This window comes from Candoia aspera, chromosome 1 (assembly GCF_035149785.1).
Source record: "Candoia aspera isolate rCanAsp1 chromosome 1, rCanAsp1.hap2, whole genome shotgun sequence".
NCBI lineage: Eukaryota > Metazoa > Chordata > Lepidosauria > Squamata > Boidae > Candoia > Candoia aspera.
In genome coordinates this window covers 39193363-39220316 of record NC_086153.1, presented here as the reverse complement: position 1 = coordinate 39220316, position 26954 = coordinate 39193363, and the positions used below count along the sequence as shown (strand labels likewise).

At 38.6% G+C, this 26954-nt stretch overlaps 3 protein-coding genes across 7 annotated transcripts in view; 1 reads left to right on the top strand and 2 right to left on the bottom strand.

The window, feature by feature from the left end:
- LOC134496759 (phosphofurin acidic cluster sorting protein 2-like) overlaps positions 1-15870 on the bottom strand; it is a 155211-nt gene extending 139341 nt beyond the window's left edge. For 3 of the 4 annotated variants that reach the window (XM_063302473.1, XM_063302479.1, XM_063302485.1), the window contains exon 1: positions 15577-15870. In XM_063302473.1, the coding sequence (XP_063158543.1) occupies positions 15577-15773 (197 nt within the window). In that variant the 5' untranslated portion in view covers positions 15774-15870. The remainder of the gene's footprint in view (positions 1-15576) is intronic. The other variant, XM_063302493.1, reaches the window with a different exon arrangement.
- LOC134496728 (cullin-9-like) overlaps positions 1-26954 on the top strand; it is a 505703-nt gene that overhangs the window by 183485 nt on the left and 295264 nt on the right. The gene's annotated exons all lie outside the window — the stretch shown is intronic.
- The window catches only part of KLHDC3 (kelch domain containing 3), a 358937-nt gene that overhangs the window by 111674 nt on the left and 220309 nt on the right, over positions 1-26954 (bottom strand). The gene's annotated exons all lie outside the window — the stretch shown is intronic.

Below are 26954 nucleotides of genomic sequence, written 5' to 3'. Positions count from 1 at the left end.
CTTCTAAATACTGTAAAGGAAGGAAACCTTTGGAATAAACAACTGTTTTAAAAACAGTAAACCAGCATTCAGTATTGTTAAATATAATTAAAAATTAGACAAGCAGAGGATGGAACATGCATGCCACCATCCAAATCTCTACTTAAGTTAAACAAAAACAGAGAAAAAGTTAAAAGCAAGCATAAGTCAATACAGTACTGTATGGAAAAAATACTTACCTTTCCTGTACAGTAAGGCATGCACAAGACTCCCCCTGCCGGCTGCTAAATCACAGGAAGTAGTGCGACCACATGACCGGGCCTGCTGCCTCAGAAATCCAGTGTTGTAAGCCTGAAGGACTTCCTGGTACCAAAGGGTGGTCACGTGACCCAAAATGGCTGCCACTTCCAGGATGGCCAAATCTGGGTCATGTGATTGCAGAGGCCTTGTGAGGGTTGTAATTGCGGGCCCCAGTCAGAAATCTACTTTTGGGGTACCATCATAACTGAACAGCCTTTAAGTGGCCGGTCGGTAAGTGAAGACTACCTGTATATATATCTTTATTTCTATAAAGCACTGACAAAATTCTTTGTGACATTCTAATTGGCAAGGAATTCAGTGTGGGCTGGAGAGCATAACCATCAAGGGGATACATAGCAGGCTCAAAAAGTGTACTCATCAACAGACTGCTCATCACAGACTTTCACCAAACTGAAAGGAAATATCCAGTGAAGTGTCACAAAGTTTAGACTTGGCCCTGTATGTACTCTTCAACATTTCAATTAAAAATGAAGAGAAGAAAATACTTATCTATTTTATACATGACATAAAACTCCTTGACCTTAACATATGAGAGAATAGGCTGAAGATAACAAAATGAAAAATAACAGTCCAAGGCATAATACAATGCTTCCCTTCACTGGATGTGTGCAACTGAAGGGCAGACAGCTGCCTATCAGGTATGCTTTAACTTTCATTCCTAAAGCAGTGGGTTGAGCTCAGTGGTGAAGAATTGAAATTTCGATTATTCTAAAGCCAAGAACTCAATCTGCAAGGTCCAGCAAATTTTTAGGAAGACCGGATTGCCAAGTTATTTCTCAGGGGCCTGTTTCAGAACTGTGAACAATGTATTTCTATCTCAGCTGGTTATAATAACCTTAAAACTAAATATTTGTCCTCAAGTTTCCCTGTTTCCTTTTCTTATTTCTTTTTCCTCTTGGGTTATTTAAATCTATGTGTCTGGTGGATCATGTTTATTAATCTACAAAACTGCTTTGAGAGCCTTTCAAGTTGAATAGCAGAATAAAAATAAATGCATAATAAATTATGTTGGCTTCATCTATACTTTTTGTCTTTCTGAATGAACATAAGATCTCCTGCTGGATCAAACCAAATGCTCACCTGGTTCAGAATTCTGAATCACACATGGTATTTGGGAAGCTCATAAAGAGGAACAGGAGGGTAATAGCACTCCTCAACAGCTGTTAGTTAAAGCGCGCTGCCTGTGGTTCAGGAGGTAATTTAGCTGGTGGAGGCAAAGAGCAATCAGGGCTAGAATCACATCCTTCCCCAGCAGCCTGATGTGGGGGAGAGGTGAGCAATTATCATTCTTGCTGGATGTCTGAACTGTTCACACAGTACACTGAACATTACAAGAGCTGTACGTGGTCCAAGATTACTACTTGTCCACTTCTGCTTTAAAATAAAATTAGATAAACTAAGCTTTCTATTAAAAAGACAAGAGTTGCAGCCTGGGAGAATCAGTCTGTCTAGAGAAAAAGAGCTGGGAATCTTTTCCCTGGGCCAAGTCAGTCCACTGAGGGTGCAGAAGGCACCCACAGTTATCCACCTCATTCAGCTGTGTGGGAGCAAGGGCCCTTTCAAACTACAGACACAGTAGAACTTTGACAAGCAGTTCTTTTTGGCTACTGCTGTAAAGGCTTACATTTCATGGCTGGGATACATGATTAGTTCACAATACACACCCTGCACAGCCCTGGAATGGATGAGCTAACTGACCTTTTCCAAGTGGGTGACTCCCAGTTCTTCAGGGCCTCTGGGGGTGAAGTGCACTGTCTTTTAAAAGACCATCTCATGCTAGGACTTGTTAAATACTGAAGTCCAAAATATCAAGTGTTACATCCAGCACACAAACAAGCATAAAAGTGGATGAGGCTTCTTTCCTCCCTTTTAAGTGAAGATGAAGGCAAAAAATGGAGAGGAGTAGGATTAATTTGGAAGTACTCTTGCCACATTAAAGCCATGTACATCGAAAACAAATGCACTTTTCTCCTTCAGAGTGAAAGTGCAAACTAAACTAACTTTGGAACAAACTAAGCTGTGACTTTGAAGCAGAAATTGACTATCAAAGGCACAAATTGGCTGTTCCTTATGTTATTAAGAAGGCTCTTCCTCCCACATAATCAGAGTATATCTTAATAAATAGGTATTACCAAAACTAATTAATAAGGTGATGAATTAATAAAAATATGCATGTGTCATTTAGAAGGAAAAAAAACAGCTGAGTAAAGTATGAGCAAAGTGACAAAACTATTAGCAAAACCAGGATTCCATATGCAAGTATACTATATAACTGTTGATCAAACTGCAATGTGAGGAAGAAGTGGAGTTCACAAGAACTCTGAGAAACCCATTAAGATTTCTTTATTTATAATGGAACTGCCTTGCCTTTGCTTATATTGTAATTCCGCATTATCGGCAAATTTCACAGAAAAGCATTTGTTTCTGCAAAGAATGTCTTCCAATATGTTAACACCTTAGTGCTTTGAAAACTTACTTAAATCAAATACTACAGAGAGAAAATGCAAATTGGGCTGCCAAGGAGACATTTGAAAGTATTCATAGCTATAGTACATAATCCAAGATTCATTAGCTGAGATTACACATTATGTAAAGCCATACTGTGATTTATTTTTTTACTTAGGAATGTTGTGTGAACTTGCTAATGTGATACTTAAATCATGATTTATGACTTAGCATTATATATGAATTTGGCCAGGGGCCTATTCAGCAAAAAATAGCTTAAAGCAAAATATGAACCTAGTAATTCAGTAATATGCATAATAAAGCATCTTCCTCCTCTCTTCACCTGAATAATCAGTTCTCTGGGAGAATTACAAAATTGCTAAAAACATTCTAAATCCCCAGTGAAAACAATTCTATGTTATACATACACACACACAAAATATAAACTCTATTATCTCACCTGAAATCAAACTGAGTATAAAATTACAGAAATCCTGAACAGATGAGGAATGTCTCTGCCTAATGTTGAAAAGGTATCATGGTATGCCTCCTTTGTGGAGGGCATTCATAAATGGTCCTCACCACTGAAAAATCCTACATCCCTTTAAGTCATTCACCTCATTTCATGACAGGAGCCTAGGAAGGTTCATAAAGGGGAAGGCGTTCCTTGAGAATGGATTTAGAATCAGAATCAAATCAGGAAACAAACTGACAGTTTTATCTTTACAGTTCCCTTCTGAACTAGTTTCTATATTATCTTCTGTGGTAGCTGCACATACAAGGATTACAGTAATGCAACTGAGAGCTTGCCAAAGCATGTACAACAAGCTATGTCAGTCTGGTTATCCCTGTTCAGAAATATACTGATATACTGTTGCTGCTAGTATATCAAGTTGATAAAAATACAGTCCTAGTCACCAAGGCCCCCATGCCTCCTGTGACAGTGATGCATACAGAAGCACCTAAATACCATTCCTGGTCTTTTAAGGTAAGTGCAGTCCTTCAAGAATATCACTTATCTGGAGAGTTTAATTTTTTTTCTTCAATTTATTGGATTTCTACAAATCCCCAATGTATTTAAGTATCACTCCAGGATATCCATTGCTTCATTTAATGAAAGGAGGGATAAATCTGAATTTCATCCTCATATTGATGACAACTCAGCACATGTCCCTGTATATTCCCCCACTGTGGTTTCATGTAGATGTTAAATAGTATGGAAGATAAATTAGAGTCTCGAGGAACTCTAAGACACAACTATCATGAAGCAAAGCTATCATCTTCCAATACCTCCCCACGGAAGCAGTACATTAAATAAACCTGTGCTCTTCACTCCCAGCTCAAACAATTAGTCCAGAGGAATACCTTGACAGATGAAAGCTATTGATAGGCCAAAGAGAATCAGAAAGCATGCACTTCCCCTCTCTCACTGAAGACATCTCCCAGAAAGACCAAGACAGTTTCTGTTCCAAATCCTAAAGCTGGACTGAAATAATTCTAAATATACATTTTACTTACTGTTACAATCCTACAAACTAAAGAACTACCAGTATAAAAATAAGAACACAAATTTAATAGGAGTAAAATCCTTCTGAAAGATCCAACGTGCTCACTGTCTTTCCATAGTCAAACAGCCATACTTGTCTTGTGCGTTGTGATCCAATAAAGAGAGGGAAAAATGCTGTTTCAAATATTCATCTCTTCCAATAATAACTCCTCTAATGCCATACATTTTTTGACTGAAGATACATTTTGATATTTTATTTTTTTCCAAAGGCTTTTTGGTGCCATTATTCTTTGTTTAACACTGCTTTGTAAATAACTCCAAACACCATCAAGCTGGTAAGGTCACCAGCTTCTTTTTTGCTTCTTCTGATTAGCTTAGTGAAAAGGCTTGTAGGCTGCTTTTTCATACTGGCCATGAAGAAAAAAGAAGCCAGTCCTGCTGCAGACAACATTAAAATGCTAGATGCTAGCTACGTAAGAAAGTTTAAAAAAGGGGGGGGTATCAAGGGAGTGTTCTGGAAGACTGTAATCCTGGAAGAAAAAATAATTAACATGAGTGGATTTTGTGCTGGGAAGTGTAGCAAAAAATGCTTGCTTATATAAGCAAGAGAAACGTGAATTCAAATGCATTCTTTCTGTTTTGGGTCTCAGACTCCAGTTCTGCTCTTTGTTCAGGGTCTTGGGCTAATTAAGTGCTTTCTACTATCACTTTGTTTTTCTGTGAAATGAGTACTAGGCATTTTGCAAATGGCTGCAGGTGCCACAGCAGCTATTTTGTAAATTAGCATTACCCCACAGCATCACTTTGCAATGACATTCAACTTGTTCATTGGCCCAAAAAGATTGGAGTTCTGTGGGTTAACCTAGGAGACTGGAAAATTTTATTGGATGGACACCTTTTATGTAGGATGAAGGACAGGGACAAAAAGTATAAGTTTAGATGGGATTTCAGTCTATTTTTAAAAAACTTGATTCTACAAAAGAGGTTGATTCATATGATCAAAAAAACAATTCACACAGATTCATAGTTTCCTGGCATCCACCCGCCTCCTTCCTTTGTGCTCATTTCTGAAAATGAAGTTTTTAATGTCTTTCAGAAGAATACTCAATGAAACAACGAAGTCATGTTAATATAATCCCCCTCATCTCACATGAGATAGCTTGATCCTCAACATTCCCTCCCACCCACAAGCACTGTTAAAAGGACCTAAAGACTTAATTTCTGCTTTTCAACATCACAGTCAGCAGAACTTTCTGCTTATGGTCACAATATATTCTTGCAGCTTTCTGTTCTTTACTTCTTAATTTTTGAAATATTTATTCCTTGCAACATAACTCTGTTTTAAAATACTGTATCTCAAGTATTTTAAGAGTTTTGTATTTTGAGTTTTGTGTCTAGTAAGAGTTGGGTTTGAATCTCCATTCAAATGTCTTACTCAAATCTACTCACAACTACCAGGCACAGTACTTTGACTTTTGGGGGTGGGGGAGAGGAAAGAATGGAGGAATACAAACATGTTAGAGAAAGATAACGTTTTTCCAACTGCCTTTCTCAGCAATATTTTCTTTTAACATGCTGGGATCCAGTGCTTTTTTTAAAAAAAGTAATTTATTTCTAAAACTTCAGGAAGGAATCCCCTCCTTTTTTGCCTTCAAAATAATGCTGTAAAGTTAGGATGTATATAATCTGAAACCTCTGGGCCACATGCAGTCCCCCAAAACTTTTTGTATAGCTCCTAGAGCCCCTGCCAAAATTACCACTGCACTGTAACCTTTCATTTGATAGAAAGGGAAAATTACTAAATTGTTGTTTATTCGTTTAGTCGCTTCCGACTCTTCGTGACTTCATGGACCAGCCCACGCCAGAGCTTCCTGTCGGTCGTCAACATCCCCAGCTCCCCCAGGGACGAGTCCGTCACCTCTAGAATATCATCCATCCACCTTGCCCTTGGTCGGCCCCTCTTCCTTTTGCCTTCCACTCTCCCTAGCATCAGCATCTTCTCCAGGGTGTCCTGTCTTCTCATTATGTGGCCAAAGTATTTCAGTTTTGCCTTTAATATCATTCCCTCAAGTGAGCAGTCTGGCTTGATTTCCTGGAGGATGGACTGGTTCGATCTTCTTGCAGTCCAAGGCACTCTCAGAATTTTCCTCCAACACCACAGCTCAAAAGCATCGATCTTCCTTCGCTCAGCCTTCCTTATGGTCCAGCTCTCGCAGCCATATGTTACTACAGGGAACACCATTGCTTTAACTATGCGGGCCTTTGTTGTCAGTGTGATGTCTCTGCTCTTAACTATTTTATTGAGATTTGTCATTGCTCTTCTCCCAAGGATTAAATACATAGGGAATAATACTATCAACTTTCATTTTAATGTAATCAAGTTTATTTTTCCTCAGTTTCACCTAATTTTTTGTCCAGACTCCATCCACTTCTCACAGTACAGTCCCCAGCATTCAAACCCCACATGTGGTCATCCAACAAGCTGGCTACACAACGACTGGAAATTGCATCTAAGTTAACCACTCTAGTTTCTAACTATACAAGCATTCATGTTCTTCGAATAATTTCCTGAAATTAAATATAACATCCTTTGGTGTGATATCACAGTGGTGTTTCTTACATCTATTCCTCACTATATTTAATGATACTCCACCTGTAAAATGACCATACAAAACATGGGAATCATATTTGTCTATAAAGACCAATCATATTACTTAGCCTATGAGTTTTCTTCAATACAGGATATGCCAACTCATGAAGTGTGACAGTGTGTGATAGCTAACTAAAATACAATAGATTTTTAAACAGCCCTCTGCCTTTATACTTAAAAGTAATAATCCAGTCACCAATCACTTTGATCCACATCTGACATGTTAATGTGTCAGATCACCTGCTTTTAGTATGCTTTAAAATTAAAGTGAGTTCTTCTCTTTATTGCCAGACATTTACTTTAATACTCATTCTCCATATTCTGGACAAGATGAGAAGAAAATGAAGGACTAGAAACAATAAATACCAGAAATAGGAACTGAAAAGGAGATATTTGGGGAGCAAGCAGAAAGCTACACTGCCATTTAGTGGATCTGAAACTGATACAGTAGCCAATAATAGTACTTAACTGTACTACCATTTTTACCCAGAAAGAAGAAAACCCTGAATTTAGGAAGTCTCCCAAAAAAGAATACAAGAAAAAAAAACCAAACAAAAATCCTATGCAATGCCCAGCTTCCTTAATTTATCCACTTTGGGTTGTCAATGACAGAGAAAAACAGTCCTTGAGATTTACCCCTCCCTCAAGGAATGTGTGTACTGTACCTGTACAGTACTGTAATGCCCATATGTGCATGTGTGACTTTTTCTCTTTCAGAAGCCACATACCAAAAAAGTAGAAACAAGTAAACCAATACATACATTTAACCCACTCTTTCCAGCAGAAATAGCAACAAGGAAGAACAAATGGAAACAACTGCTGCAGTAGGAAGGGAAGCTCTGTTTAGACATTACAAAAAGAGTTAAATTCACCAGGTAAACAGCCCTTCCCTAGCAGCAGTAAATAATTGGGTTAATCTTCAAAGGCACCCAATCTTTGCCATAAGTATGTCACCAGCCATTTGCAGTTCATGTTACTTCACTTGCAGTAGCTTTTACTTACATTCTTAACAAATATAAGCTGATCCATCCCTCACCTGCATAGACAATTATTCGGGGGAAAATCTATATGCATTTAATTTAAGGCATATGTATGATCTTGAAAGACAAATGGCCAAAGTTTTGCAACAACTTTGATGACAGCTGATTCCTTCCAGAGCAACACTTTAAGCATGGCTTGTTTAATCACAGTGTGTTGAACAAATTAGAAACTAGCCTAAGTCAGTTTTGTAAGCAAGCAAAGGATTCATGGATTGCTTGCTAATTCCTAGTTTGTTTTCCCTCCTTTTGTTTAGGTGCTCTTGACTTGAAATTCTGCGAATTCCTCAGTATCTTGGGCAGAAGATTAAAAACAAAGCAGAATAAGCCAGAAAACCACAGAAGGACTAGGTACTCTGGACATAATACCAAGTCAATAGTTTAATCAAAGTATGGATTACTTCCCTAAAAAAGGCAATAGTTTATTCACAGACCCATCATGTAAAAGACAAGAAAGTCACACTGTAGTTTAGTACATCATGTGAACCCATTCAACAGAACACAATAAATTGCAATATATCAAATACTACCATTGGTTCATCTGAACATTCTCTGCATTAATTGGCAACAGTGGTACAACCATTCAGATAAGGACCAAATAGTATTTGGCCATGTTGGGCCTTGGAATTATAGTTCTACAAACAGTACTGAATTCTGGCCAAACCCCTTCCTTCTTTCTCTACTTAACGTGTTCAGGTGAGCTTGATATTTGTACTCTCCAAGACACACTCACAAGCCGAGCTTGGAATATGAGTTGTATTTAGAAAAATATTCCAGGGACACCAGTAAGAGAGCTTACAAACAAAGGAACTCCAGCAACCCCTGAATTTGAATCTAGGTCAAGAATGTTCTAGCAGCAAAAACACGAAGTCACCAGACTCAAAAAAAAATGAGCAAACTAATTATAACCACCTAGCCATCCATTGCCCATATGTACACATAAGAATTGATTATTTAAAAAATCTTCCTCAGGAGTAGTTACTATTCGAAGTAACACAGATACACCTCTCTTACCTGTTGCCACCAGAAAACTATTCAGTGCTGAAGTTCAAGTGAAGATTCTATCAAAACTGATGAGAACTATAATCTGAAATACGAAATTACACTTACGTATGTATCACTCTATTCCCTTTTGGGATAAGCAATGTTATGCACAGCACAGAAAAGGAGTAATAAATAATAATTAAATTTGTATGCCACCCAATTCTCAGTGACTCTGGGCTAAATACTAAATCTAAGAAATCAAAGGCACAATATTTAAAAAAAAACATAGTTAAAACTAGTTTATACATTTCATTATACCTCATACATGTCTATCCTGGCAAAGTACTTTTTTCTTTCACCATGTCTATACACTGCTTCATTTACGTTTGCCTGTTCTTTCTGAGGATCTCATCAATCCATCTACATAATGCTATCAGCTCACTAATTTTTTCCATTCTGTTTGCATTAATTCAGCATCCATCCATTCTGAACCATGGTTCTTCTTTTATCACAGACACATGGGTATCTCATATGGCATTTAATATTTCTCCTGACATACCCAACTTTCACGTATTACACTCACAGTTGTCTCAATGATATATGGAAGAGCAAAAATCTGATCTACAGTCTCCCACCCTCCACCTCCCACATCTAAAACAGCACTGTTTTCCTCAATTTTGCTCATTGTCATTTCTTGTGCTCTTTCCATAAGAAGCCTGCCAAACACCTTCCCAGGCATACTTAACAAACTAACCCCACTGTAATTATTGCATTCATTCTTGCTGCCTTTCAATTTGTACAGGGAACAATAATGGCATTCTTCAACTTCTCAGACACAGATTCAATGTTCCCACACACTGAACAAGTTTCATGGCTATTCTATAAGAAAACTACATCCATATTTTAGCATTTCTTCAGTTAAACCATGTGTACCTGTAGCCTTATCACTTTCATAGCATTTATGACTGCTTTTAATCAGTATCTTCTTGGACATTGACATTCATAGCATTCATTTCAATTTCACTTTTCAAAATATCACTATCATTCCAATACAAATCTATGTAACACTCCTTCCAGCATTCATTCACTTCAATTTCATCCAAAATTATGTATTCATCTTTATTCATAATTCCACTCATTCTGCAGGAGAGTCCTTGTTTACCCTCTTCAATTTGTTTCCATCAAAATAAATTTTCCATCAAACAATTTTTGTTTTCATCAAAATCAGTGTTTTCTCTGCCTCTTTTAATCTTAACTATTCCTTGCTTTGACTACATTCTTTGCAGCTATGTTTTGTCTCTCTATACGCATTAGCCAACATCTTTCTTTCACCTTTTCTACAGCAATAATTCGTTTATATTCATTTTTCCTCATCCACAACCTTTTTCATTTCATCACTCCATCAAGCATCCTTTTATATAGTTCCCATTAGCATAACTTAACACACCTCTGTTACATTGTTACAAGTTCTTTTCACCTTTTCCAAGAAGTTTCCAAATCCTCTTTTTTATGTCCCATTCATTCTATTTTGAGATTAATCTGTCTTCTGTAATTTTTTCACATAGGACTTTTACCTTCTCTTTCTGTAGTCCGTCTACTTTCACTTTTTTTCTACTTCTTTCCTTTTCTCCCCAGTCCATTTTTCCCAAAATCCACTCATGACACTACCAAGAAATAGTCTGCCTCACATTCAGAACCTCTCATCATGCTTGCATCCTTCACTAATTCTCTAAATTTTTCATGATAAACTATCAAATTAATCTTGCATTTGGATTTAAATTCATTCCTTTGCCATGTGTACACATTCACAGACCTATGTTTAAACCATGTGTTTGAAAGAGACAATCCTTTTTCTAAGCAGATACTCATCAATTTCCATTCTCATTAATTCTTTGGTCTTCAAAGGGCTCAATCACTTTCCTTGTACTCTCATTCCCACCCATCCATTCATGTCCCCTTGCATTCATTCAAAAAGTGCACACTTTTCCCCCAACCCATCTGTTTTTTTCCATTATCACTATTCACCTGAGGATAACATGTAACTAACACCAATTTATTGTTTCCCAGTTTCCTTTGCACCGATAACCTAGATTATACCAATACTTACTTTCTGACATACATTTTAGTCCTTTCATTCATAATTAAATCTACATCTCGACTTCTCTTCATAAATTCATCAACTCCACTCAAGAGCAGTCCATCTTAATTCAGATCTATTAATCCTTCTCTTAAATTCACAAACACAAACATATTTTTTCTTCATTTCATTCATTAATTCATGCTCTTTAAACATTTACTTGGTTTTGAAATGGTCACAAAATTGTTTGTATTTTTTACACATTTATCATAATATAAAGCATTTCCCCTTGCAATTTGTTGTAGTATTTTTGATATTGCTTTTGCAAATGTGTGGTACTCTCACCATAAGGATTTGCTGCACTTTTTATGCTGGAAAACTGTACCATGAAATACAAAAACATGATAAAATGTGAAGGATAATTGTGCTTTAGTTTACACATTGGATGGACAGATACAAATTAGATAAATTCATGTTAAAGTGAAAATTGAACAAACTTATCCTTATTCTTACAAATAATATATATTGCTTTCTACATTAAGCTAAAACAATAATGAATCCAATTTGAGATTTCAGCATTTGCTCATCCATCTTTCTATAAAGGAACTTTAGAGTAATGTTTTGGAACCTTCTCTAGTACTAGTCATTAAATATTATTCTACTTCCAATGATCCTTTTGACTAGCTATATATCATATGAGCTACAGGCAAAAAAGGAATTTAATTAGGTCCTCATTTGAAAGCACACTAATGTAGCCCACACATTCCTAACTATGCACATTAGAACACAATTATCCTAGCAATTCAACATTTCTCCAAATGATGTGATGTGGTTTTCAGTTTTATACATTAATGTCTTTGAATTGTCAGAGTTTTTTTTAATAAAACAACATAAATTAATACCAGAACAGGGCTAATGAGAGAACACACTGAAAACTCACATAGACTATAAATGACCAGCTCCATCCATCCATAATTCTGGATCATTCTATAGCAACAAGAAAATGCCCAGGTTGAAAAGACTCAGGAGAGTCTCCAAACTGTCCAGATAAAGGATTAGATAGCAGGGCTCTGGGAAATTACAGCAGTATATAATACAAGACTAGATTAACAGTGTCACATTCTCATTTGTGAACAGCCTCAAAACAACAGACCCTTTCCCACCCAAGTCCCCTTCATTCACGTTCCCAAATTTTTATTAGTCTACAACCATATTTATGTGGCCTACAATATAAAGGGGATTTCTGGCTAAATCTCTGTCCTCTCCATTTGAATTCTCAACACAGCTCTTTCCTCTTCTGAATTCCTCTGCAAAAGTTTAAGTAACAATTCCAGTCCTGAATTTTTAGAGAGGAGAAATGGGAGAGCTGAAGAAAAGATGGAAGAATGTGCTTTCAAGCTTGTGCAAGGGTGAATGAAGATGTCTTCCTTCATGGTCTTTGGATCATCTCAACAGGCTATTTAATACTGGCTTTGTCTTGGACTGCAGGAAACACTGCCTTCTCTGAAAAATGACACTCCCTACTCTTTCTTGATCTTCTTTCTCTCCTGTTTCTAAGCAACCTGAAGTGCTCCAATATATCAGTATTTCAAACATCACAGTTTGTGTTAATTTGAAGCCCTGAAATAGCACCTGATAAAAACAAAACAAACAAAAATAATTTGATCACAAAAGTTTGGACAGAAAGACCCAACAAAGCAAGAAAAGACTCATTTACCAACCACGATAAAAAGGAATCTGTTCCCACATACAATTCAAAGCAACTGATCATTGTATCTTTCAACAACAACAAAAAGAGGACACATTGTAAGAGGTCAGCTGCTTAGGCACCAGCTTACTGGTAAACAATGTCTTCAATCTTCTGCAATAGCAGATCCAGTTCTCAGGCTGGCCTTCCACTCTGATGACATCTAGATTCCTGTAATCCCAATGTATTTGGAGGATATCAGGTTGGTGAAGGCTCTCATACCCACAAAGAACAAAAATATATTCAGACAAGACAATGGGCATACAGATTTAGCACCTCCCTTCAAAGTTGTGACACATGTTTACCTACCAAACAAGCCAACTACTGTATAAACGGGAACAGCTATGTCACCAATTATAGACCACTGCAAACTGTTCACTGAAACCTACAACAACGGTTCAAACACACACCTTCCAGATCTGCTAATGAAAGCATAACTTATAAACATCAAGACTAGGGAATAATATACAAACTCAAATATTATTTAAAGAGTACATGCATGTAAATAAATCTCCTGCAAGATGTCCAAAACTGGGCTAAGTTAATCTACATAAAGAACTTCACATCTTTCCCAGAAGCTTGAGAAGTTTAAAGAATCTGTAGCAGCACTGAATAACTAAGCTTTAGACGGTTACCTTCTTGATTTTCTTCTACTTTTTATGACTTTAAGTCTCTTCCGTATCAAAGCAAATAATGCATTAATAAAAAAGAAGAAGTGCCTATTTCCTTTTTAAAAAAGAAAACCCTGCAAAAGAGGACACACTGGCTGAAAAGCAAAAGTCAAGAGTATAACATATTGCTATTAGAAGCAAGATTCCAAGTCATGATTTCTCTTGCTTAGAGACAGTTGCCATCAGTTGCCATGGAATGACACAGAGCCCATGGATGCATAAACCTTTTCAGCAGCAGCTTGCCTTAGTAGCCTACCCTCTTCTGCATTTACATGAGCACTTGTTTACCCATTTAGTCCTTTCCTTTCCCACCCATCCCCGTCTCAGCAAATTAGTTTATGCAACCAATTATTATATACAACATTCTTCATGTTATGTCATTTGTATCCTCCAAAGACATTTCTAGTTAATACAGAAGATGAAAAATTCTGTGTATCATTAAAGATAGCCAGCTGGTATGTACCAGTCCAAGAGGAACACAGGGTTCTGCTTTTCTAGCTGATGATATACAAGGCTGCTTCCTCTATAGTCAGGAGCACCTTGTCCACTTTATGACCCTCTTACAATGAATATAGTAGGCAGGCTTGTAGCTATGCAATTTTAACATCATGAAATAATGCTAATCATCCAAATGGATCTCCAGTGTGCATACAGCTGCTCTCAGAACAGTTACAACAGTTGCTGTCTCTCAAGCAAATGGCCAAGCAACCTGACAAGAACTCCAAACAGCCTTGTCCCCTAATGCAGAATTAGGTGTGTCTAAGAAAAGGCCTTTTTATGTTAACATGCTCAGGTAAACCTCATTTTGCTGAACCTTCACTGGAGAAGGCCAGTATATAGTTGTCATGTTTTATCTTTATGGCAAACTGAACAAGCAACATTTATACAAACATTTTCTTTTATAAGCAGCCAACTTTATCAACATCAGGGCCTTCTTCATATCAACAAGGAGGCACAAAGAGGTGGGCACAAGCCCTGGAAACTAATGCAAAAAAAATAGAATATGCTGGGCAAAATTAACTATATGAACAGATGGGTGTTATGCAGTGATATCATCTCCCCTCCCCCCCCCGCTAATTTACACTGATGTTCATTAGCAGTTTGCGTTCCCTGGAGCAAGAGTATCTAATAGTCTTGCATAAAAGTTAGGAAAAGCCAACTTATAGCAGAGGATTACTAGGGAAGCATTAGGAAAAATGTAGGAATTAGGGATCAATACTGAATATAAGAGGTATCTTCCAAATATCCCTCTATTCCAGGCAAGCTTTTTATACCCCAAACCCTTAAAATGTCACTAACTGGTACCACTTTCCTGGACAGCTGCTCTGACAAGGAGTTAAGAATTATAAGCCAAGATCCAACGGACTATCACAAAGCCCAACTGCTCATCCACACTGTTGTTTTACCTTTGGAATAAACAGCTGTGAGCCAAATATTGCCATTCAGTGGGATCCATCAGCCCACCAATTTAGAGTCAGGATTTTCTCACATTCATTGGAACCCAAGGCAAGAATTTCTAATTCTCTTCAAGAAAAAGACAACTGATTGGAAATACCAAAACTACCCACTTCCCACATAGAGTGTTCTTTCCAGATGTGCTAAACTTCATTTCCCATCATCGACAGATGGGGAAGTCTAGCATGTATGGAACACACTAAGCTGTGGGGAAGGCTGTAATAACCCAGGGCACTGCCCTCCTAGACAGAGATCCATCCCTACCCAAACTTCCTGAAGATCCTCAAAAAATCAGAAGGAAGCCTCTGCTTTCCATTGTGCATGTACAAGATGCACATTCTTCTTCCATTGATGCATGGATTTTTGTGGGTTTTTTTTTTAAAGAAAGCCCTGGAGGTGTGCCCCAGAGTTCACATCGCGCATACTGATATATAATCCACCCCACCCAGTCCACATCTGCATCTATGCTTCCTACCTATCCCACGGAGCACCACGATGACGCCCTCCCCATTTCCCTCCACCCGCTTGCCAGCACCCCGTTATGTCAGCGCCGCACCGCGCCACGCCTCCATACCACGTTCATCCCCCCGCGAAGCCCACCACGGGCCGGGTTCTCCTCTGTAACCGCCCCCTTCCCGGACCCCGCACTGCACATCCATCCCTCCCTGAAGCGAAGACCCCGGCTGGATCCCGCCCATCTTACCTGGGCACGCAGCTGGGCGCTGAGCGGTCGATTTCCCAGGTGGCGAAGAGGTTCATGGGCACCGGGACCGGCCCGAGCCCCCCAGAGACCCCCGACGCCGCCGCGCAAGTACCCGTCGGGGGGAAGGCATTACTGGCCGCCCCCCCGGGCCCTGACCCGGACCCCAACGAGCCCGCTGTCGTCGCCGTCGCCGCCATCGCGCCGCTACCCTGGAACCTAAACTGGGTGCGGTGGGAGGGAAGGTAGGGGGCGGCCGGGACCCTCAGCCCAGCCCCGATCCCCTCCTCACAGCACGGGCGGGGCGGGGCCCTAACGGGCCAGCCAATCGGGAATGACGGAGGCAAACCTTGCCGTGCCGGTACGCCAACCAGCGTGGAGGGGAGAAACTGTTTCCACAGCATCAACCAATTCCGACGCGAGGGGCAGGCTTTGAAAAGGGGAAGGCTTGACCAGGCGAGGTCTTGGGAAAGAAGAATTTAAATAGGGAGGGGAAACAGACTTTAAGGATTGGAAAGAACATGAGTGACAAATGGTTTACCCAATAAAGAAAAAGCTACTAATAAAAGCATTCTTCATGATTTTGTCCCTGTTGTGGCTGTGTTGATTGTCTAGATTTAAAAAAAAACACGACGATTATTGTGTATTGTAGGATTTTCAGATCAATAAGCAAGCATGTATGGAAACGGTGGAGTAAGATGGCACTATGGCCAGAACAACCCTGATTACAAATTGCACGTGGGAATGGTATTAGAACTGCTGCAGGACGAAAAGGTTATTTGCTCATCTCCAAAGTTGTGGAGGAAAATTCCCCAAGGTTAGAGAAATGAGAGACAAACATGCACTCTCCCACGTATCCAATGGAGCACCTAGGGCTGGGCCTGGAGATGAAATCTAGGGCTTTATAGTTGTGGAGTCCTTGGTGCTGTCTGAGCCTTGTCGCTTAGATTGGCTTTATAGTTTGTCACACCTCTAAATGACCTTTCAAGGAATGGCAGGTAATGGGCAAAAGAAAGCAGGCCCAGTATCAAAGAAGGACATCAGAGCAGTATTTCTCAACCTCAGCTACTTTAAGTTGTGTGGACTTCAGCTCCCAGAATTCCCCAGATGTTAGAGGTTGCAAAAATACTGGTGACCAAGAATATCTCTTTTGCTGCCATCTTGTGGTCATCCAGATTTTTGTTGCCCAGGTCCCTTAGCCCTAACTATCAGCATTGAGGCAAGCTGGGGCTTGACACTGCATTTTAGCATTCCTATGTAAGCTAAATATGCACTCATTTCCAAAGTAAGTGTGGACAGCTGGGCATATATATTGCTTACCTTTAAATGGTATTCTTATTAATTGGTTGATTATGTGCCATAAAGTCAGTGTTGACTCTTAGCGACCACATAGATAGATTTTCTCCCAATCTGTTCCCAACATGGCTTTTCAGGTGGTCTAACCTTGCACCCATAACCGCTGTAACTGAATCCATCCAACTTGCTGCTAGGCATCCTCTTTTTTTCTTATTCCTTCCACCTTTCCTAGCATTATTGATTTTTGGGGGGTTATAATTTATTTATTAAAACATTTAAAGGACAAAAAAGAAAGAGATACATAAAAAAGAAGGAAAGAGATGTTGTGCATAAAGAAAATAAATAAATAAAAAGTAAATAAAGGATTTACAATTATAAAATTTAAAATTAATTAATTAATTAAATGTCTAGAACTAAGTTCATTATGTCATCTTGAGAAATAACTTGAAATCTCTATAAAACTCTATAAAGAAATCTCTATAAAGTATGGTATGCATGTGATCATGTAAAGGGAAAAGAAAAAGAAGGGGAAAAAGTAAAAAGGAAATAAAAATAAATAAAAAAGAGAAAAATCAGTAAAAACAATATTGGGAAACTACATAATTTTAAATTTCCTCCCATTGTACCCAACTGATGATTATATCAATATTTTTATAAACACTGAAATTGTTTCTAATTACAGTCAATTTAAAATTCTATTCTAAGTGTCCAAGTTTGTCTTGTTGTGTGACATATCATATATAGGGGAGCCGTTCTTGCTTAAACTTGGTCCAATTTATGTTCTGGAGGTATACTGTTATTTTTGCCATTGCTGCGTATTCCCCAAGTGTGGTTTCCCAATTTGATATTGTCAGCAAAGTGTCTCTTTTGCAATGTTAGACCAAATTTTTCCTCATGGCCATCAGCATATATCTTAATAAATTGTGATATTTCTTATTTATATGTTCTGGAACAATTCCTAGTAGAGAAAAATGAGGTTTTAATTCAAACTTTGTTTAAACTTTTTTCTTGAATAATGCTGCATTCCTTTCCAGGATTTTTGCGTTTTTTGATTGACCACCACATAAGATAAAATGTTCCTTCTGTATCTCAACATTTCCAACATTTTTATTATATAATTTATGTATTTTTGCAATTATTGTCAGATTTATATACCATTTGTAAAATATTTTGTACCAATTTTGAGTTTTCCCATAAATCGGGGTGGGAGGGGCACCAGTTCATCTTGGGGGTGGCTAGTATCATAGATCTCTCCCCAACAAATAAGATCTTCACCACTTGGATTTTATATCTATTTTATCTTTATTTATTGGTCTATTTATATTGTAATTTATATGTTTTAATTCTGATTTTATTGTAAACCGCCCAGAGTCCCCTTTTGGGAGAGATGGGCGGTGATAGAAATTTGAAAAATAAATAAATAAATAAATAAATCCTCATATAGTTGTATTATATTTTTTTCTTTAAAATTTTACATCCACTTTACCATACAAGTTTTTACTTGTTCTGTCTCCATGCCCTACCCTACAGCAATAAAGAACATTCCTGGAATCCCTGCCATGCTCGTTTCCTGACCTGCCTACCTTGAAGGATTGACAATAATCTTGAAAGCCTGTTAGACTTTCTCTCTGCCCCATATTATACCAAAAAAGTCTAATGGATATTATTTGATCACTGACTGCATTGTAGCCAAGTACACTTTGCTATATTCTTTCTGACTATGAAAACAACACTATCCTTTATTTGTTTTTCATGTCTTGAGTAGCAAATAGTATGATCTTCTGATTGAAAGTGTCCAATTACAGTCTCTTTCAATGCGCTGATGCCTAAGATGTCAATGTGTAATTGACTCATCTTTAACTACAGTGCATTGAGCTTTTCCATGTTCATGTTTCTTACATTCCATGTTCCCTGTGAGATTCTATCTTTGCATTTTTGGATTTTCTTCTCTTGCATGGCAATATCAGCAACTAGATATTCTGAAGGCTTTAATCTAGCTGCATAATCTATTACCATTGATAGCCAGATTGGTGTAGTTGTTAAAAGTAATTGTGCTAGAAACCAGGAGACTGGTTCTAGTCCTACTGTAGGCATAACGCCAGCTGGGTGGCTTTGGGCAAGTCACTCTCTCTCAGCCCTAGGAAGAAACAATGACAAATTACTTCTGAAAATGTTGTCAAGAAAACTGTATGGGCTTGTCCATGTAGTTGTCAGGAGTCAAGACTGATTCAAAGGCATATTAATAATAACAACAATATTCGTACCCCCCAAAATCCTCAGCTCTTCCATCTGACCTGAATGGCTCATCATCTTTGCACTATATCTTTGCTCATCCTTCCCAGGAACGTCCCATCGCCACCACAATGAGGTAGCAAAGTAGGACTTGCAGGGGAATAATCCCAAGCCACATACACAGCTATCTGAAGGCCTTGCCCTGATAAGCCCAATAAATTGATAATTAAAAAATCTCCTACCTGCAATCACTTCCAGGACTATCAATCACGGCTGAGCAGCAATGACACCAACCCAGCCACATATGGAGGGGGAGCAGTGGATTTGGAGAATAGCAGGTATGTCCAATGTCCTTTCCTGCATCCCAACCTGCAAAACATCCATGTGATGAAAATAACCGTACAAGATTCCTCCTAATCTGCAAGGCCCAGTAGCTCAGTCAATCTCTGCAGGCAGGGTTTGACTCCCTTATACTGTGTGTGTGCACGCGGTCTGCTGAACCACAAACTAGCCAGCCACACTTTTAGCCTAGCATGTTCTGCAAGTTCAGCCCACAGGGTCAGTTTATGGTTCAGTAAGTTCTACAATGCCACAAACATTGAGGTACCTGGATAAAGGTAGCCATACTAACCCAGCCATCAAATGAAAAAGGAAGAGGTTCTATACAACACAGCGCAATAGGTGTGCATATGTGTTTCTCTAAACATTGCAACACATATCAGAAATGTGGTGGATATTACTTTTTGACAATTCTTAACAGAAAAGATCCAGCAAAATAATTTAAAAACTCTGACATTTAATAATAAACCTCAAAGCCTTCTTTTAATCAATATCCAAGTTAATCAATATCCAAGATAATATCCAAAAATATTTCTGGTATTTCTCATTGGCACCTAAAAATTGTACAAATTCTGACTACTGTAAACGCCACTATAAGTCACACTTCTGAAACCTCAAGATTGTTTTACTCCAGTCTACAGGCAAAGTATAAATACGTATCGTCAAATGCCAGTATGTTTTTAAAAATACTTGCTGCAGAGTAAAAAGGATGTTAAACTAAAAATAATTATTTGGACTGCTGGGAAAACAAAGCGATTATTAGAACAAAAAATACAGGAGAAATTATCATAAACACAGAAGAAGAGTCTCTGATGTAATCTGGTCTTTTCTCATTGTTAAGTAATGCACTTGTTGTTGTTCATTCGTTTAGTTGCTTTCGACTCTTCGTGACTTCATGGACCAGCCCACGCCAGAGTTTCCTGTCAGTCGTCAACACCCCCAGCTCCCCCAGGGATGAGTCCATCACCTCTAGAATATCATCCATCCATCTTGCCCTTGGTCGGCCCCTCTTCCTTTTGCCTTCCACTCTCCCTAGCATCAGCATCTTCTCCAGGGTGTCCTGTCTTCTCATTATGTGGCCAAAGTATTTCAGTTTTGCCTTTAATATCATTCCCACGAGTGAGCAGTCTGGCTTTATTTCCTGGAGGATGGACTGGTTTGATCTTCTTGCAGTCCAAAGGCACTCTGTGGTTGGGGCGTATGTTTGGATCACTGTGATGTTAGATGGCTTGCTCTGAATTTGAATTGAGATCATTCTATCATTTTTTGGATTGTATCCGAGCACTGCTTTAGCCACTTTACTATTAATTATGAAGGCTACTCCATTTCTTCTGTGGTCCTCTTGTCCACAGTAGTAGATCTGGTGGTCATTTGATGTGAAGTGGCCCATTCCAGTCCATTTCAGTTCACTGACACCCAGAATGTCTATCTTTAATCTTGACATCTCACCAATAACCACATCCAATTTGCCCTGGCTCATAGATCTTACATTCCAGGTTCCAGTGGTGTGTTGATCCTTAGAACATTGGATTCACCGTTCACCACCAGCACCGTCGGCTGCTAGCCATCCTTTCGGCTTTGAGCTAGCTGCGTCATCACGTCTGGGGCTAGTTGAACTCATCCTCTGTTCCTCCCCAGTAACATTTTGACCATCTTCCGACTTGGGGGTCTCATCTTCCGATGGTATACCAACATATCTGGTTGTACTGATCAATTTAGTTTTCACAGCAAGAATACTGGGGTGTGTTGCCATTACCTTCCCCAGGGATCGCATTTAGTCTGACCTCTCTGTCATGACCTTCCCGTCTTGGGTGGCCCTTCATGGTTTAGCTCATGGAATCATTGAGGTGCTCAGGCTCCAGCACCACAACAAGGTAACGATCCTTTGCTGAAGAAGTAATGCACTAGACCTTATAAATGGAAGGTTGGGACAAAAATGTACAGCAATACTGTATATGCCTTTGTCCTAGCTTTATGTTTTGTACTCTTTGCTAAGTATACATATACACCCTCTTTTAAAAGAGCCTTGCTAATTTTAATGAATTTGCAACCTATGAGGTTAAATTCAATCTATGAGTTTGCATCAAGGTATTCTCTTATTGTTTATTTGCTCCCTTGCTCACAAGGGTATACTTGTGATCAGTCATAAACCTTTGGTTCTTGGGGATGCATTTTTAGAAGTAGACACCTAATCACTTCCTAAAATGTAGCAGGGAGTTTCATGGTGCTATATTAACCCATTCTTGGAGCCAGGAAGCCTTGAACCATTTTGAAAAGCTCACAGGTGGTTTTTGAGAATGCAGCAGTGAAGGAAAGTAAAAGCTCTTTTCTGCATTTGCTGCCACACAATAGGCACTACAGCCTGTTCAGTCACTCTCACAGCCAGGATGCTCTAAGCATGCCCCAGCCATCAGCTGACAGTTCATCTCCCAAAGCATCACAGAAAAACACAGACCATCAGCTTCTACAATGGCTCAGTGTCAGGCTTCACCACCCAGAACAGGACTTGAACTACAGGGCTTGCAGGCAGAAATTGAAGGACACAGATTTTGATAAGCTAATTTTTATTATGCATATTTGAAAAGCTGTAATTAGAGCAGGAAACCAGTAACTGCAAATTCTAAGACTCAAATTGTGTGTGTTTGTGTGTGTGTGTGTGTGTAGCAATGAAAACTGTCATTTCTTGTAGGAGGAGCAATTGATGTCTCTACATTATTACTGCAATGGACATTTCTGATCTAAAGTTCCTCTGCCTTTGCCCATTCTAGTCCTCACACCTGGGGACAATTATGGTGATGGAACATCTTGCCTCAAAAGAGAAGAAGAGGACAACCAGCAGCAAGGTGGATGGACTCATTTACAGTGGTGATGAGTGCATCCTTGGGAGACTTGAAAGAACAGTTTAGGAATAGATTGTCATGGAAAAAAATCTATCTATGTGGTCACTAGGAGTTGAAAACAACTTGATAGCACATAATCTTGCCTCAGCATTCCATAGTGACATTAAGCCCTCAATCAGATCATCTGCTCTAGCAGCCAGAAACTTCCTCAAAGCATTTTCAGAAGCCCCCCAGATTCCATAATTCTCTGAGTGGAGCCCTGATTGAGTTTTGCATTGTTTTTAATCTTGATCTCCTTTTCCTGCTGCAGAATTTGATAAACTAATGTTTCTAAGGATCATGCAGTGATTCTGTGGTTAATGTAGAATGTAGATTCCTTCAGCCTAAAATCTAGCATGATCTACTATTTAATAATTGCTTGCAATGAGCTTTTGAAAATATGAAACTATCATATCAGTTCTAATTTAATAAAAAGATACTTGCTCACTGCAGAAATATTGCACCTAGAGCAAATTACTCATAAAAACTTTAAATAGGAATAATTTCTAAGCTGCATTAGAGGAGAGTTGAGCAGTGCTTTCGGGGAAACTAGAGTAAAGGCCAGTGATCAGGCACTTGTACAGCAACCATGAGATAAGGAGCAGATTCTGTGACCTATAGAAGCTATGTCCATAATACATCAATAATTTGCTGAAATTGCTGAATGAAGCTAAAATGGAAAACTAAAAAAGGTTCAACCCCATTTACATTGTATTCTAATTATTACACTGAAAGTGACAGTTACTTTTGTATATTTATTTTTGCTGTGATCCCTTATCTTTTCTAGTTTTTATTCACTGATTGTAAGAAAATATTTTAAAACACTTCCAACATTGCTTATTTTTTTAAAAAAACAGCAAATATAGAATCCTACCAATTAACCAACCAATTAATTAAATGACCTCCTTTTCCTTTGCAGCAGTTCCTTTGGCACTGCTTACAATATACGTTTCTTTGTTTTTACTCTTATTTTCTGCTCCTAAGTATCAAGTTGTTTTCTACATTTTGTACATATGTCTCCTATAGGATGAGCGTACTTGCTGTGATTTTGGCCAGATTGTTGTAAGAAGATGATAATGTTCCTTTCCTCAATAATCCCTGTCCAGTCTCTGTAATGAGATACCAATAAACAATCAACGTCTGTTTAGGTTGGCACCCTCAAGCTATAAAAGAGGATCAAAGAAGCAGTTTGGAGCCAGCTCATAGTTTAAATCCTGGGAAAAGCAAGAGAACATAGAACTTTGGAGTTGTGAATTCCAAAGGGTACAGCTGGTCACATGCAAAATTACTGGACTTGCTGCTTTTCCAGGAATCCCCAAAAGCAACAAAAGTCAAAACACCATTAAATCTACAGTTGAAACTTACCTAAGTGCAGCTCTTATAACTGAATATCAAATCAATATTTTAGAAATATATCCTAAGCTTCTCATAATTTCTCCTTGGAGGTTGATTCCAGAGAGAAAAATTAGGAGAAAATCAAGAAATCTCCCACCACCTCAACAAGACACATTTCATGAATTTCTCCTTGCTATGAAAGTCTGCATAGCAGCCACATCTCAAAGGCTCATTAAGATAAAGGTGCTATATGCAGTATTAGAAAAATATATATTGTTTCATATGTATCATACATATGTGTGTGAGCACATGCAAATTTTGGAACAAGTAATGAAACAATGCTCAATTAACCCTGGAACAAATGGGAGATTCTTATTACGAGTAATCTGTTCTGACAGCCGAAAAAGAGCAGGGCAGCTGAACCTCCATATTAGTGAAGATCCTGAATTTTCCATAGCAAATAATGTCTGGCATATTATGATGCATGGAAGAAAAGGGGGGCTGTAATGAATCCTTTAGGGGCTTCCCCTCCACACAGCCAAGAAGGAAATTAATAGTGCTCTACATTACAGATAGAATTTGTTATTGGGAAATTACTTTGTTTTCAAACTTACTTATCAATATACAGGTAAGCCACTTTACACTTCTCAGCTCAAACAAACTTGGCCAGTTGAAGTAGGAATCATAAAAATAAACCTTCCTTGCAGATCAATAAAGGTTTGCTTCGTTATGGTGTGCTGTTCTTTTCTTTTTTCTTTTTTTGCAATAAGAATTGTCATGCCTTTAACAAAAATGAATACAGCACACGATTCCTGTGGGGTAGGGGGTTGAAGAGATGTTACACATAGGTACCCAAGCCCTTGCTGTCCTAGGTGGCTACAGATTACTTAACGGTTGGCTAATGAGCTATCTGCCTGTGAATCCCAGTAGCTGGAAAATTATAGCTTCTGGGTTCTGCCTGTGATTGGCCAAAGTGAAATACTGAACACTAACGAAGCACTTGGTGTCAGCCAGCAAGTCTCTTCAAATGTTCATATTAAACACATACTGGGAAATAAGTTCAAAATAAGCCTCACCAGTGTGAAACACCATGCAGTGCGCTCCAGTGTGCTTACATGTCCATGTATTTTTATACACTCATTTGAAAGTTATAGCTACATCCAACTGGAGTGGCTGTGTGTCCTATTTGAGAGTCCTCTATCTGAAGGGCTTTCAGAGGGCAGTTCCCTATTTTATTTTAAGGCATCCTATTCCAGCCTTCCCCAATATAGTTTTCTCTAGATATGTACTAGAATTTCCAGCCAACGTTGCAGAAAGGAATTCTGGGAGTTATAGTTCCAGCTTAGGTAGAAGGCAATACACTGCAGAAGGCTGTTCTTTTTGAAGGGCTGTCTAGTCCATGTCCAAATGTAAAAATCTAGAACTATAAGAAGAAAGAAAAGCAGGGGCTTGAAACTGTCCTTTAATAATAAGAACATGGACAGCAGACTAGGCAGGCACAGAGGCTACTTTGACACAGTTCTCAGCACTATCGAAATTCATACTTTGGTTCTCTTTCACCAGGGAATCCCAGGGCCATTGGCTAAACTGAGAAGCTGGAAAAGCATCAGGGCAGAAACCAATGACAGACTGTTTCCATATCATTTTTATTTGTTTGTTTGTTTATTGCTCACATTTATATGGCCACCCATCTCACACAAGGCGACTCTGTTTATTTAAAAGTTTGGAATTCAATATAAGAATTTGTGTGTGTGCGTGAACAGACATGCACTCACATATATCATATATGTAAGCTGATGTCTTTTTGGGTTTTTTGGCCCTTTCTTGAGGGGGTTAAGGCCACAAATGGCCAGAAATATTTCACCCTCAAATACAAGCTGTAGTCGGAAGAATGATAACTCTACCAATAACTTTAAAAACATTCCTGCAAGAGGAAAAAGTGGTGGCTGGTAGGGAGTAAAGACACGGAAAGTGTCTATAAGGTACATTTGTGGCATGCAAGCACTACAGCTAAAGTTATTAATTCCAACCAGAAAAGATGAATGGATACAAAGCAGTTTAGCAGAAATTTTAAAAATAGTTTGGAACAATTCAACCAAGTACCCTAAATGTTTTCTGATTTATTTTTTGTGTAAGTTTTAACTACCCTTATGAAGATGTGGAAAGAAACAGGTCATATAAGATTTATTTAGGGACTTTAGGGGAAGAAATAGCAAACTGAAGACGGCTCCACTACAAATGGAGCTGATGATGGTGGCGGAATGTAGATCCGGCAAATGGACTGGTTCCTCGTAATTCCTCTCCAGACAAAGAGAGGACTTGAGATTGCCCACAAGTGCTCCATTCAGCTGCTCCTTGTGAGGAGACCACGAGACAGCAGTCTCCAGCAGGATTATGTTGCTCAACCCATGGTTGGCACCTTCAGAAAGGACACTGGGTTTGTATACTTCGTTTTCCAATCACTTCTGGATATTGCTTGTTAACTGCTTTTCAGCTATTAGAAACCTCTGGATTGACAAGTTTTAAAGCACTGTGTGAGTTTCCTTCAATCCTTAGCGAAAGAAATTTAAGGACTTAAAAATATATTTTGGAATGAACAGCAAAAGGGTGATTAAAACTTTGATTTTGGATAGTTTCAAACAGACTAAGGGTCCAGATGTATTTGAAATGAGATTCAGATGTATTTGAAATAAGATGTTGGAATTAATTATAAGAATCCTTCCTGTGGGAAAATGCTTTTGTTCTGAATTTTCTTTAAAAAAAAAAGATAGGATAAGACTTTGAAGGTTGGACACCAGAGGGAACCAGAATGAACTAAAGATTACAATTAAAAGAGGGACTTCTGGTGGGAATGGCAGACTGAATGACTGTGCCCGTGGGTTCAGCGGGTGGAGCTGACAATGCGATAAATATTTTTGGGCTCAGGCAGGTTTTCCTAAACCCAGAAATGTTCTCTGGATCAAGGAGAATACCTGGAATCATCCCATCTGTCCTCCGGATGGCTGCTTGCAGCCAGAAGATCGCAAACATCATTTCGCCTTTGACTGGTAAGAGCCAGCTGGGAGGTGGAAATTTCATCACTTTCCAAGCTGTGTTGTAGCCTTAAAGGGACACTAAGACCAGCCACCCCATTTCTAAATCACCAATTTTTATTTTTTATTTTAAGTATATGTACCCCAAGAGAGGCTTTCTACAATGAGGAGAAGCTGGTTCTCTTGGTGCTTAATGTTATTTTTGGGATTACCTTTTACATTTTTTTTTAAGTTTTGGATTTTGTTTTCTTTCCAAATATAAAGGAGG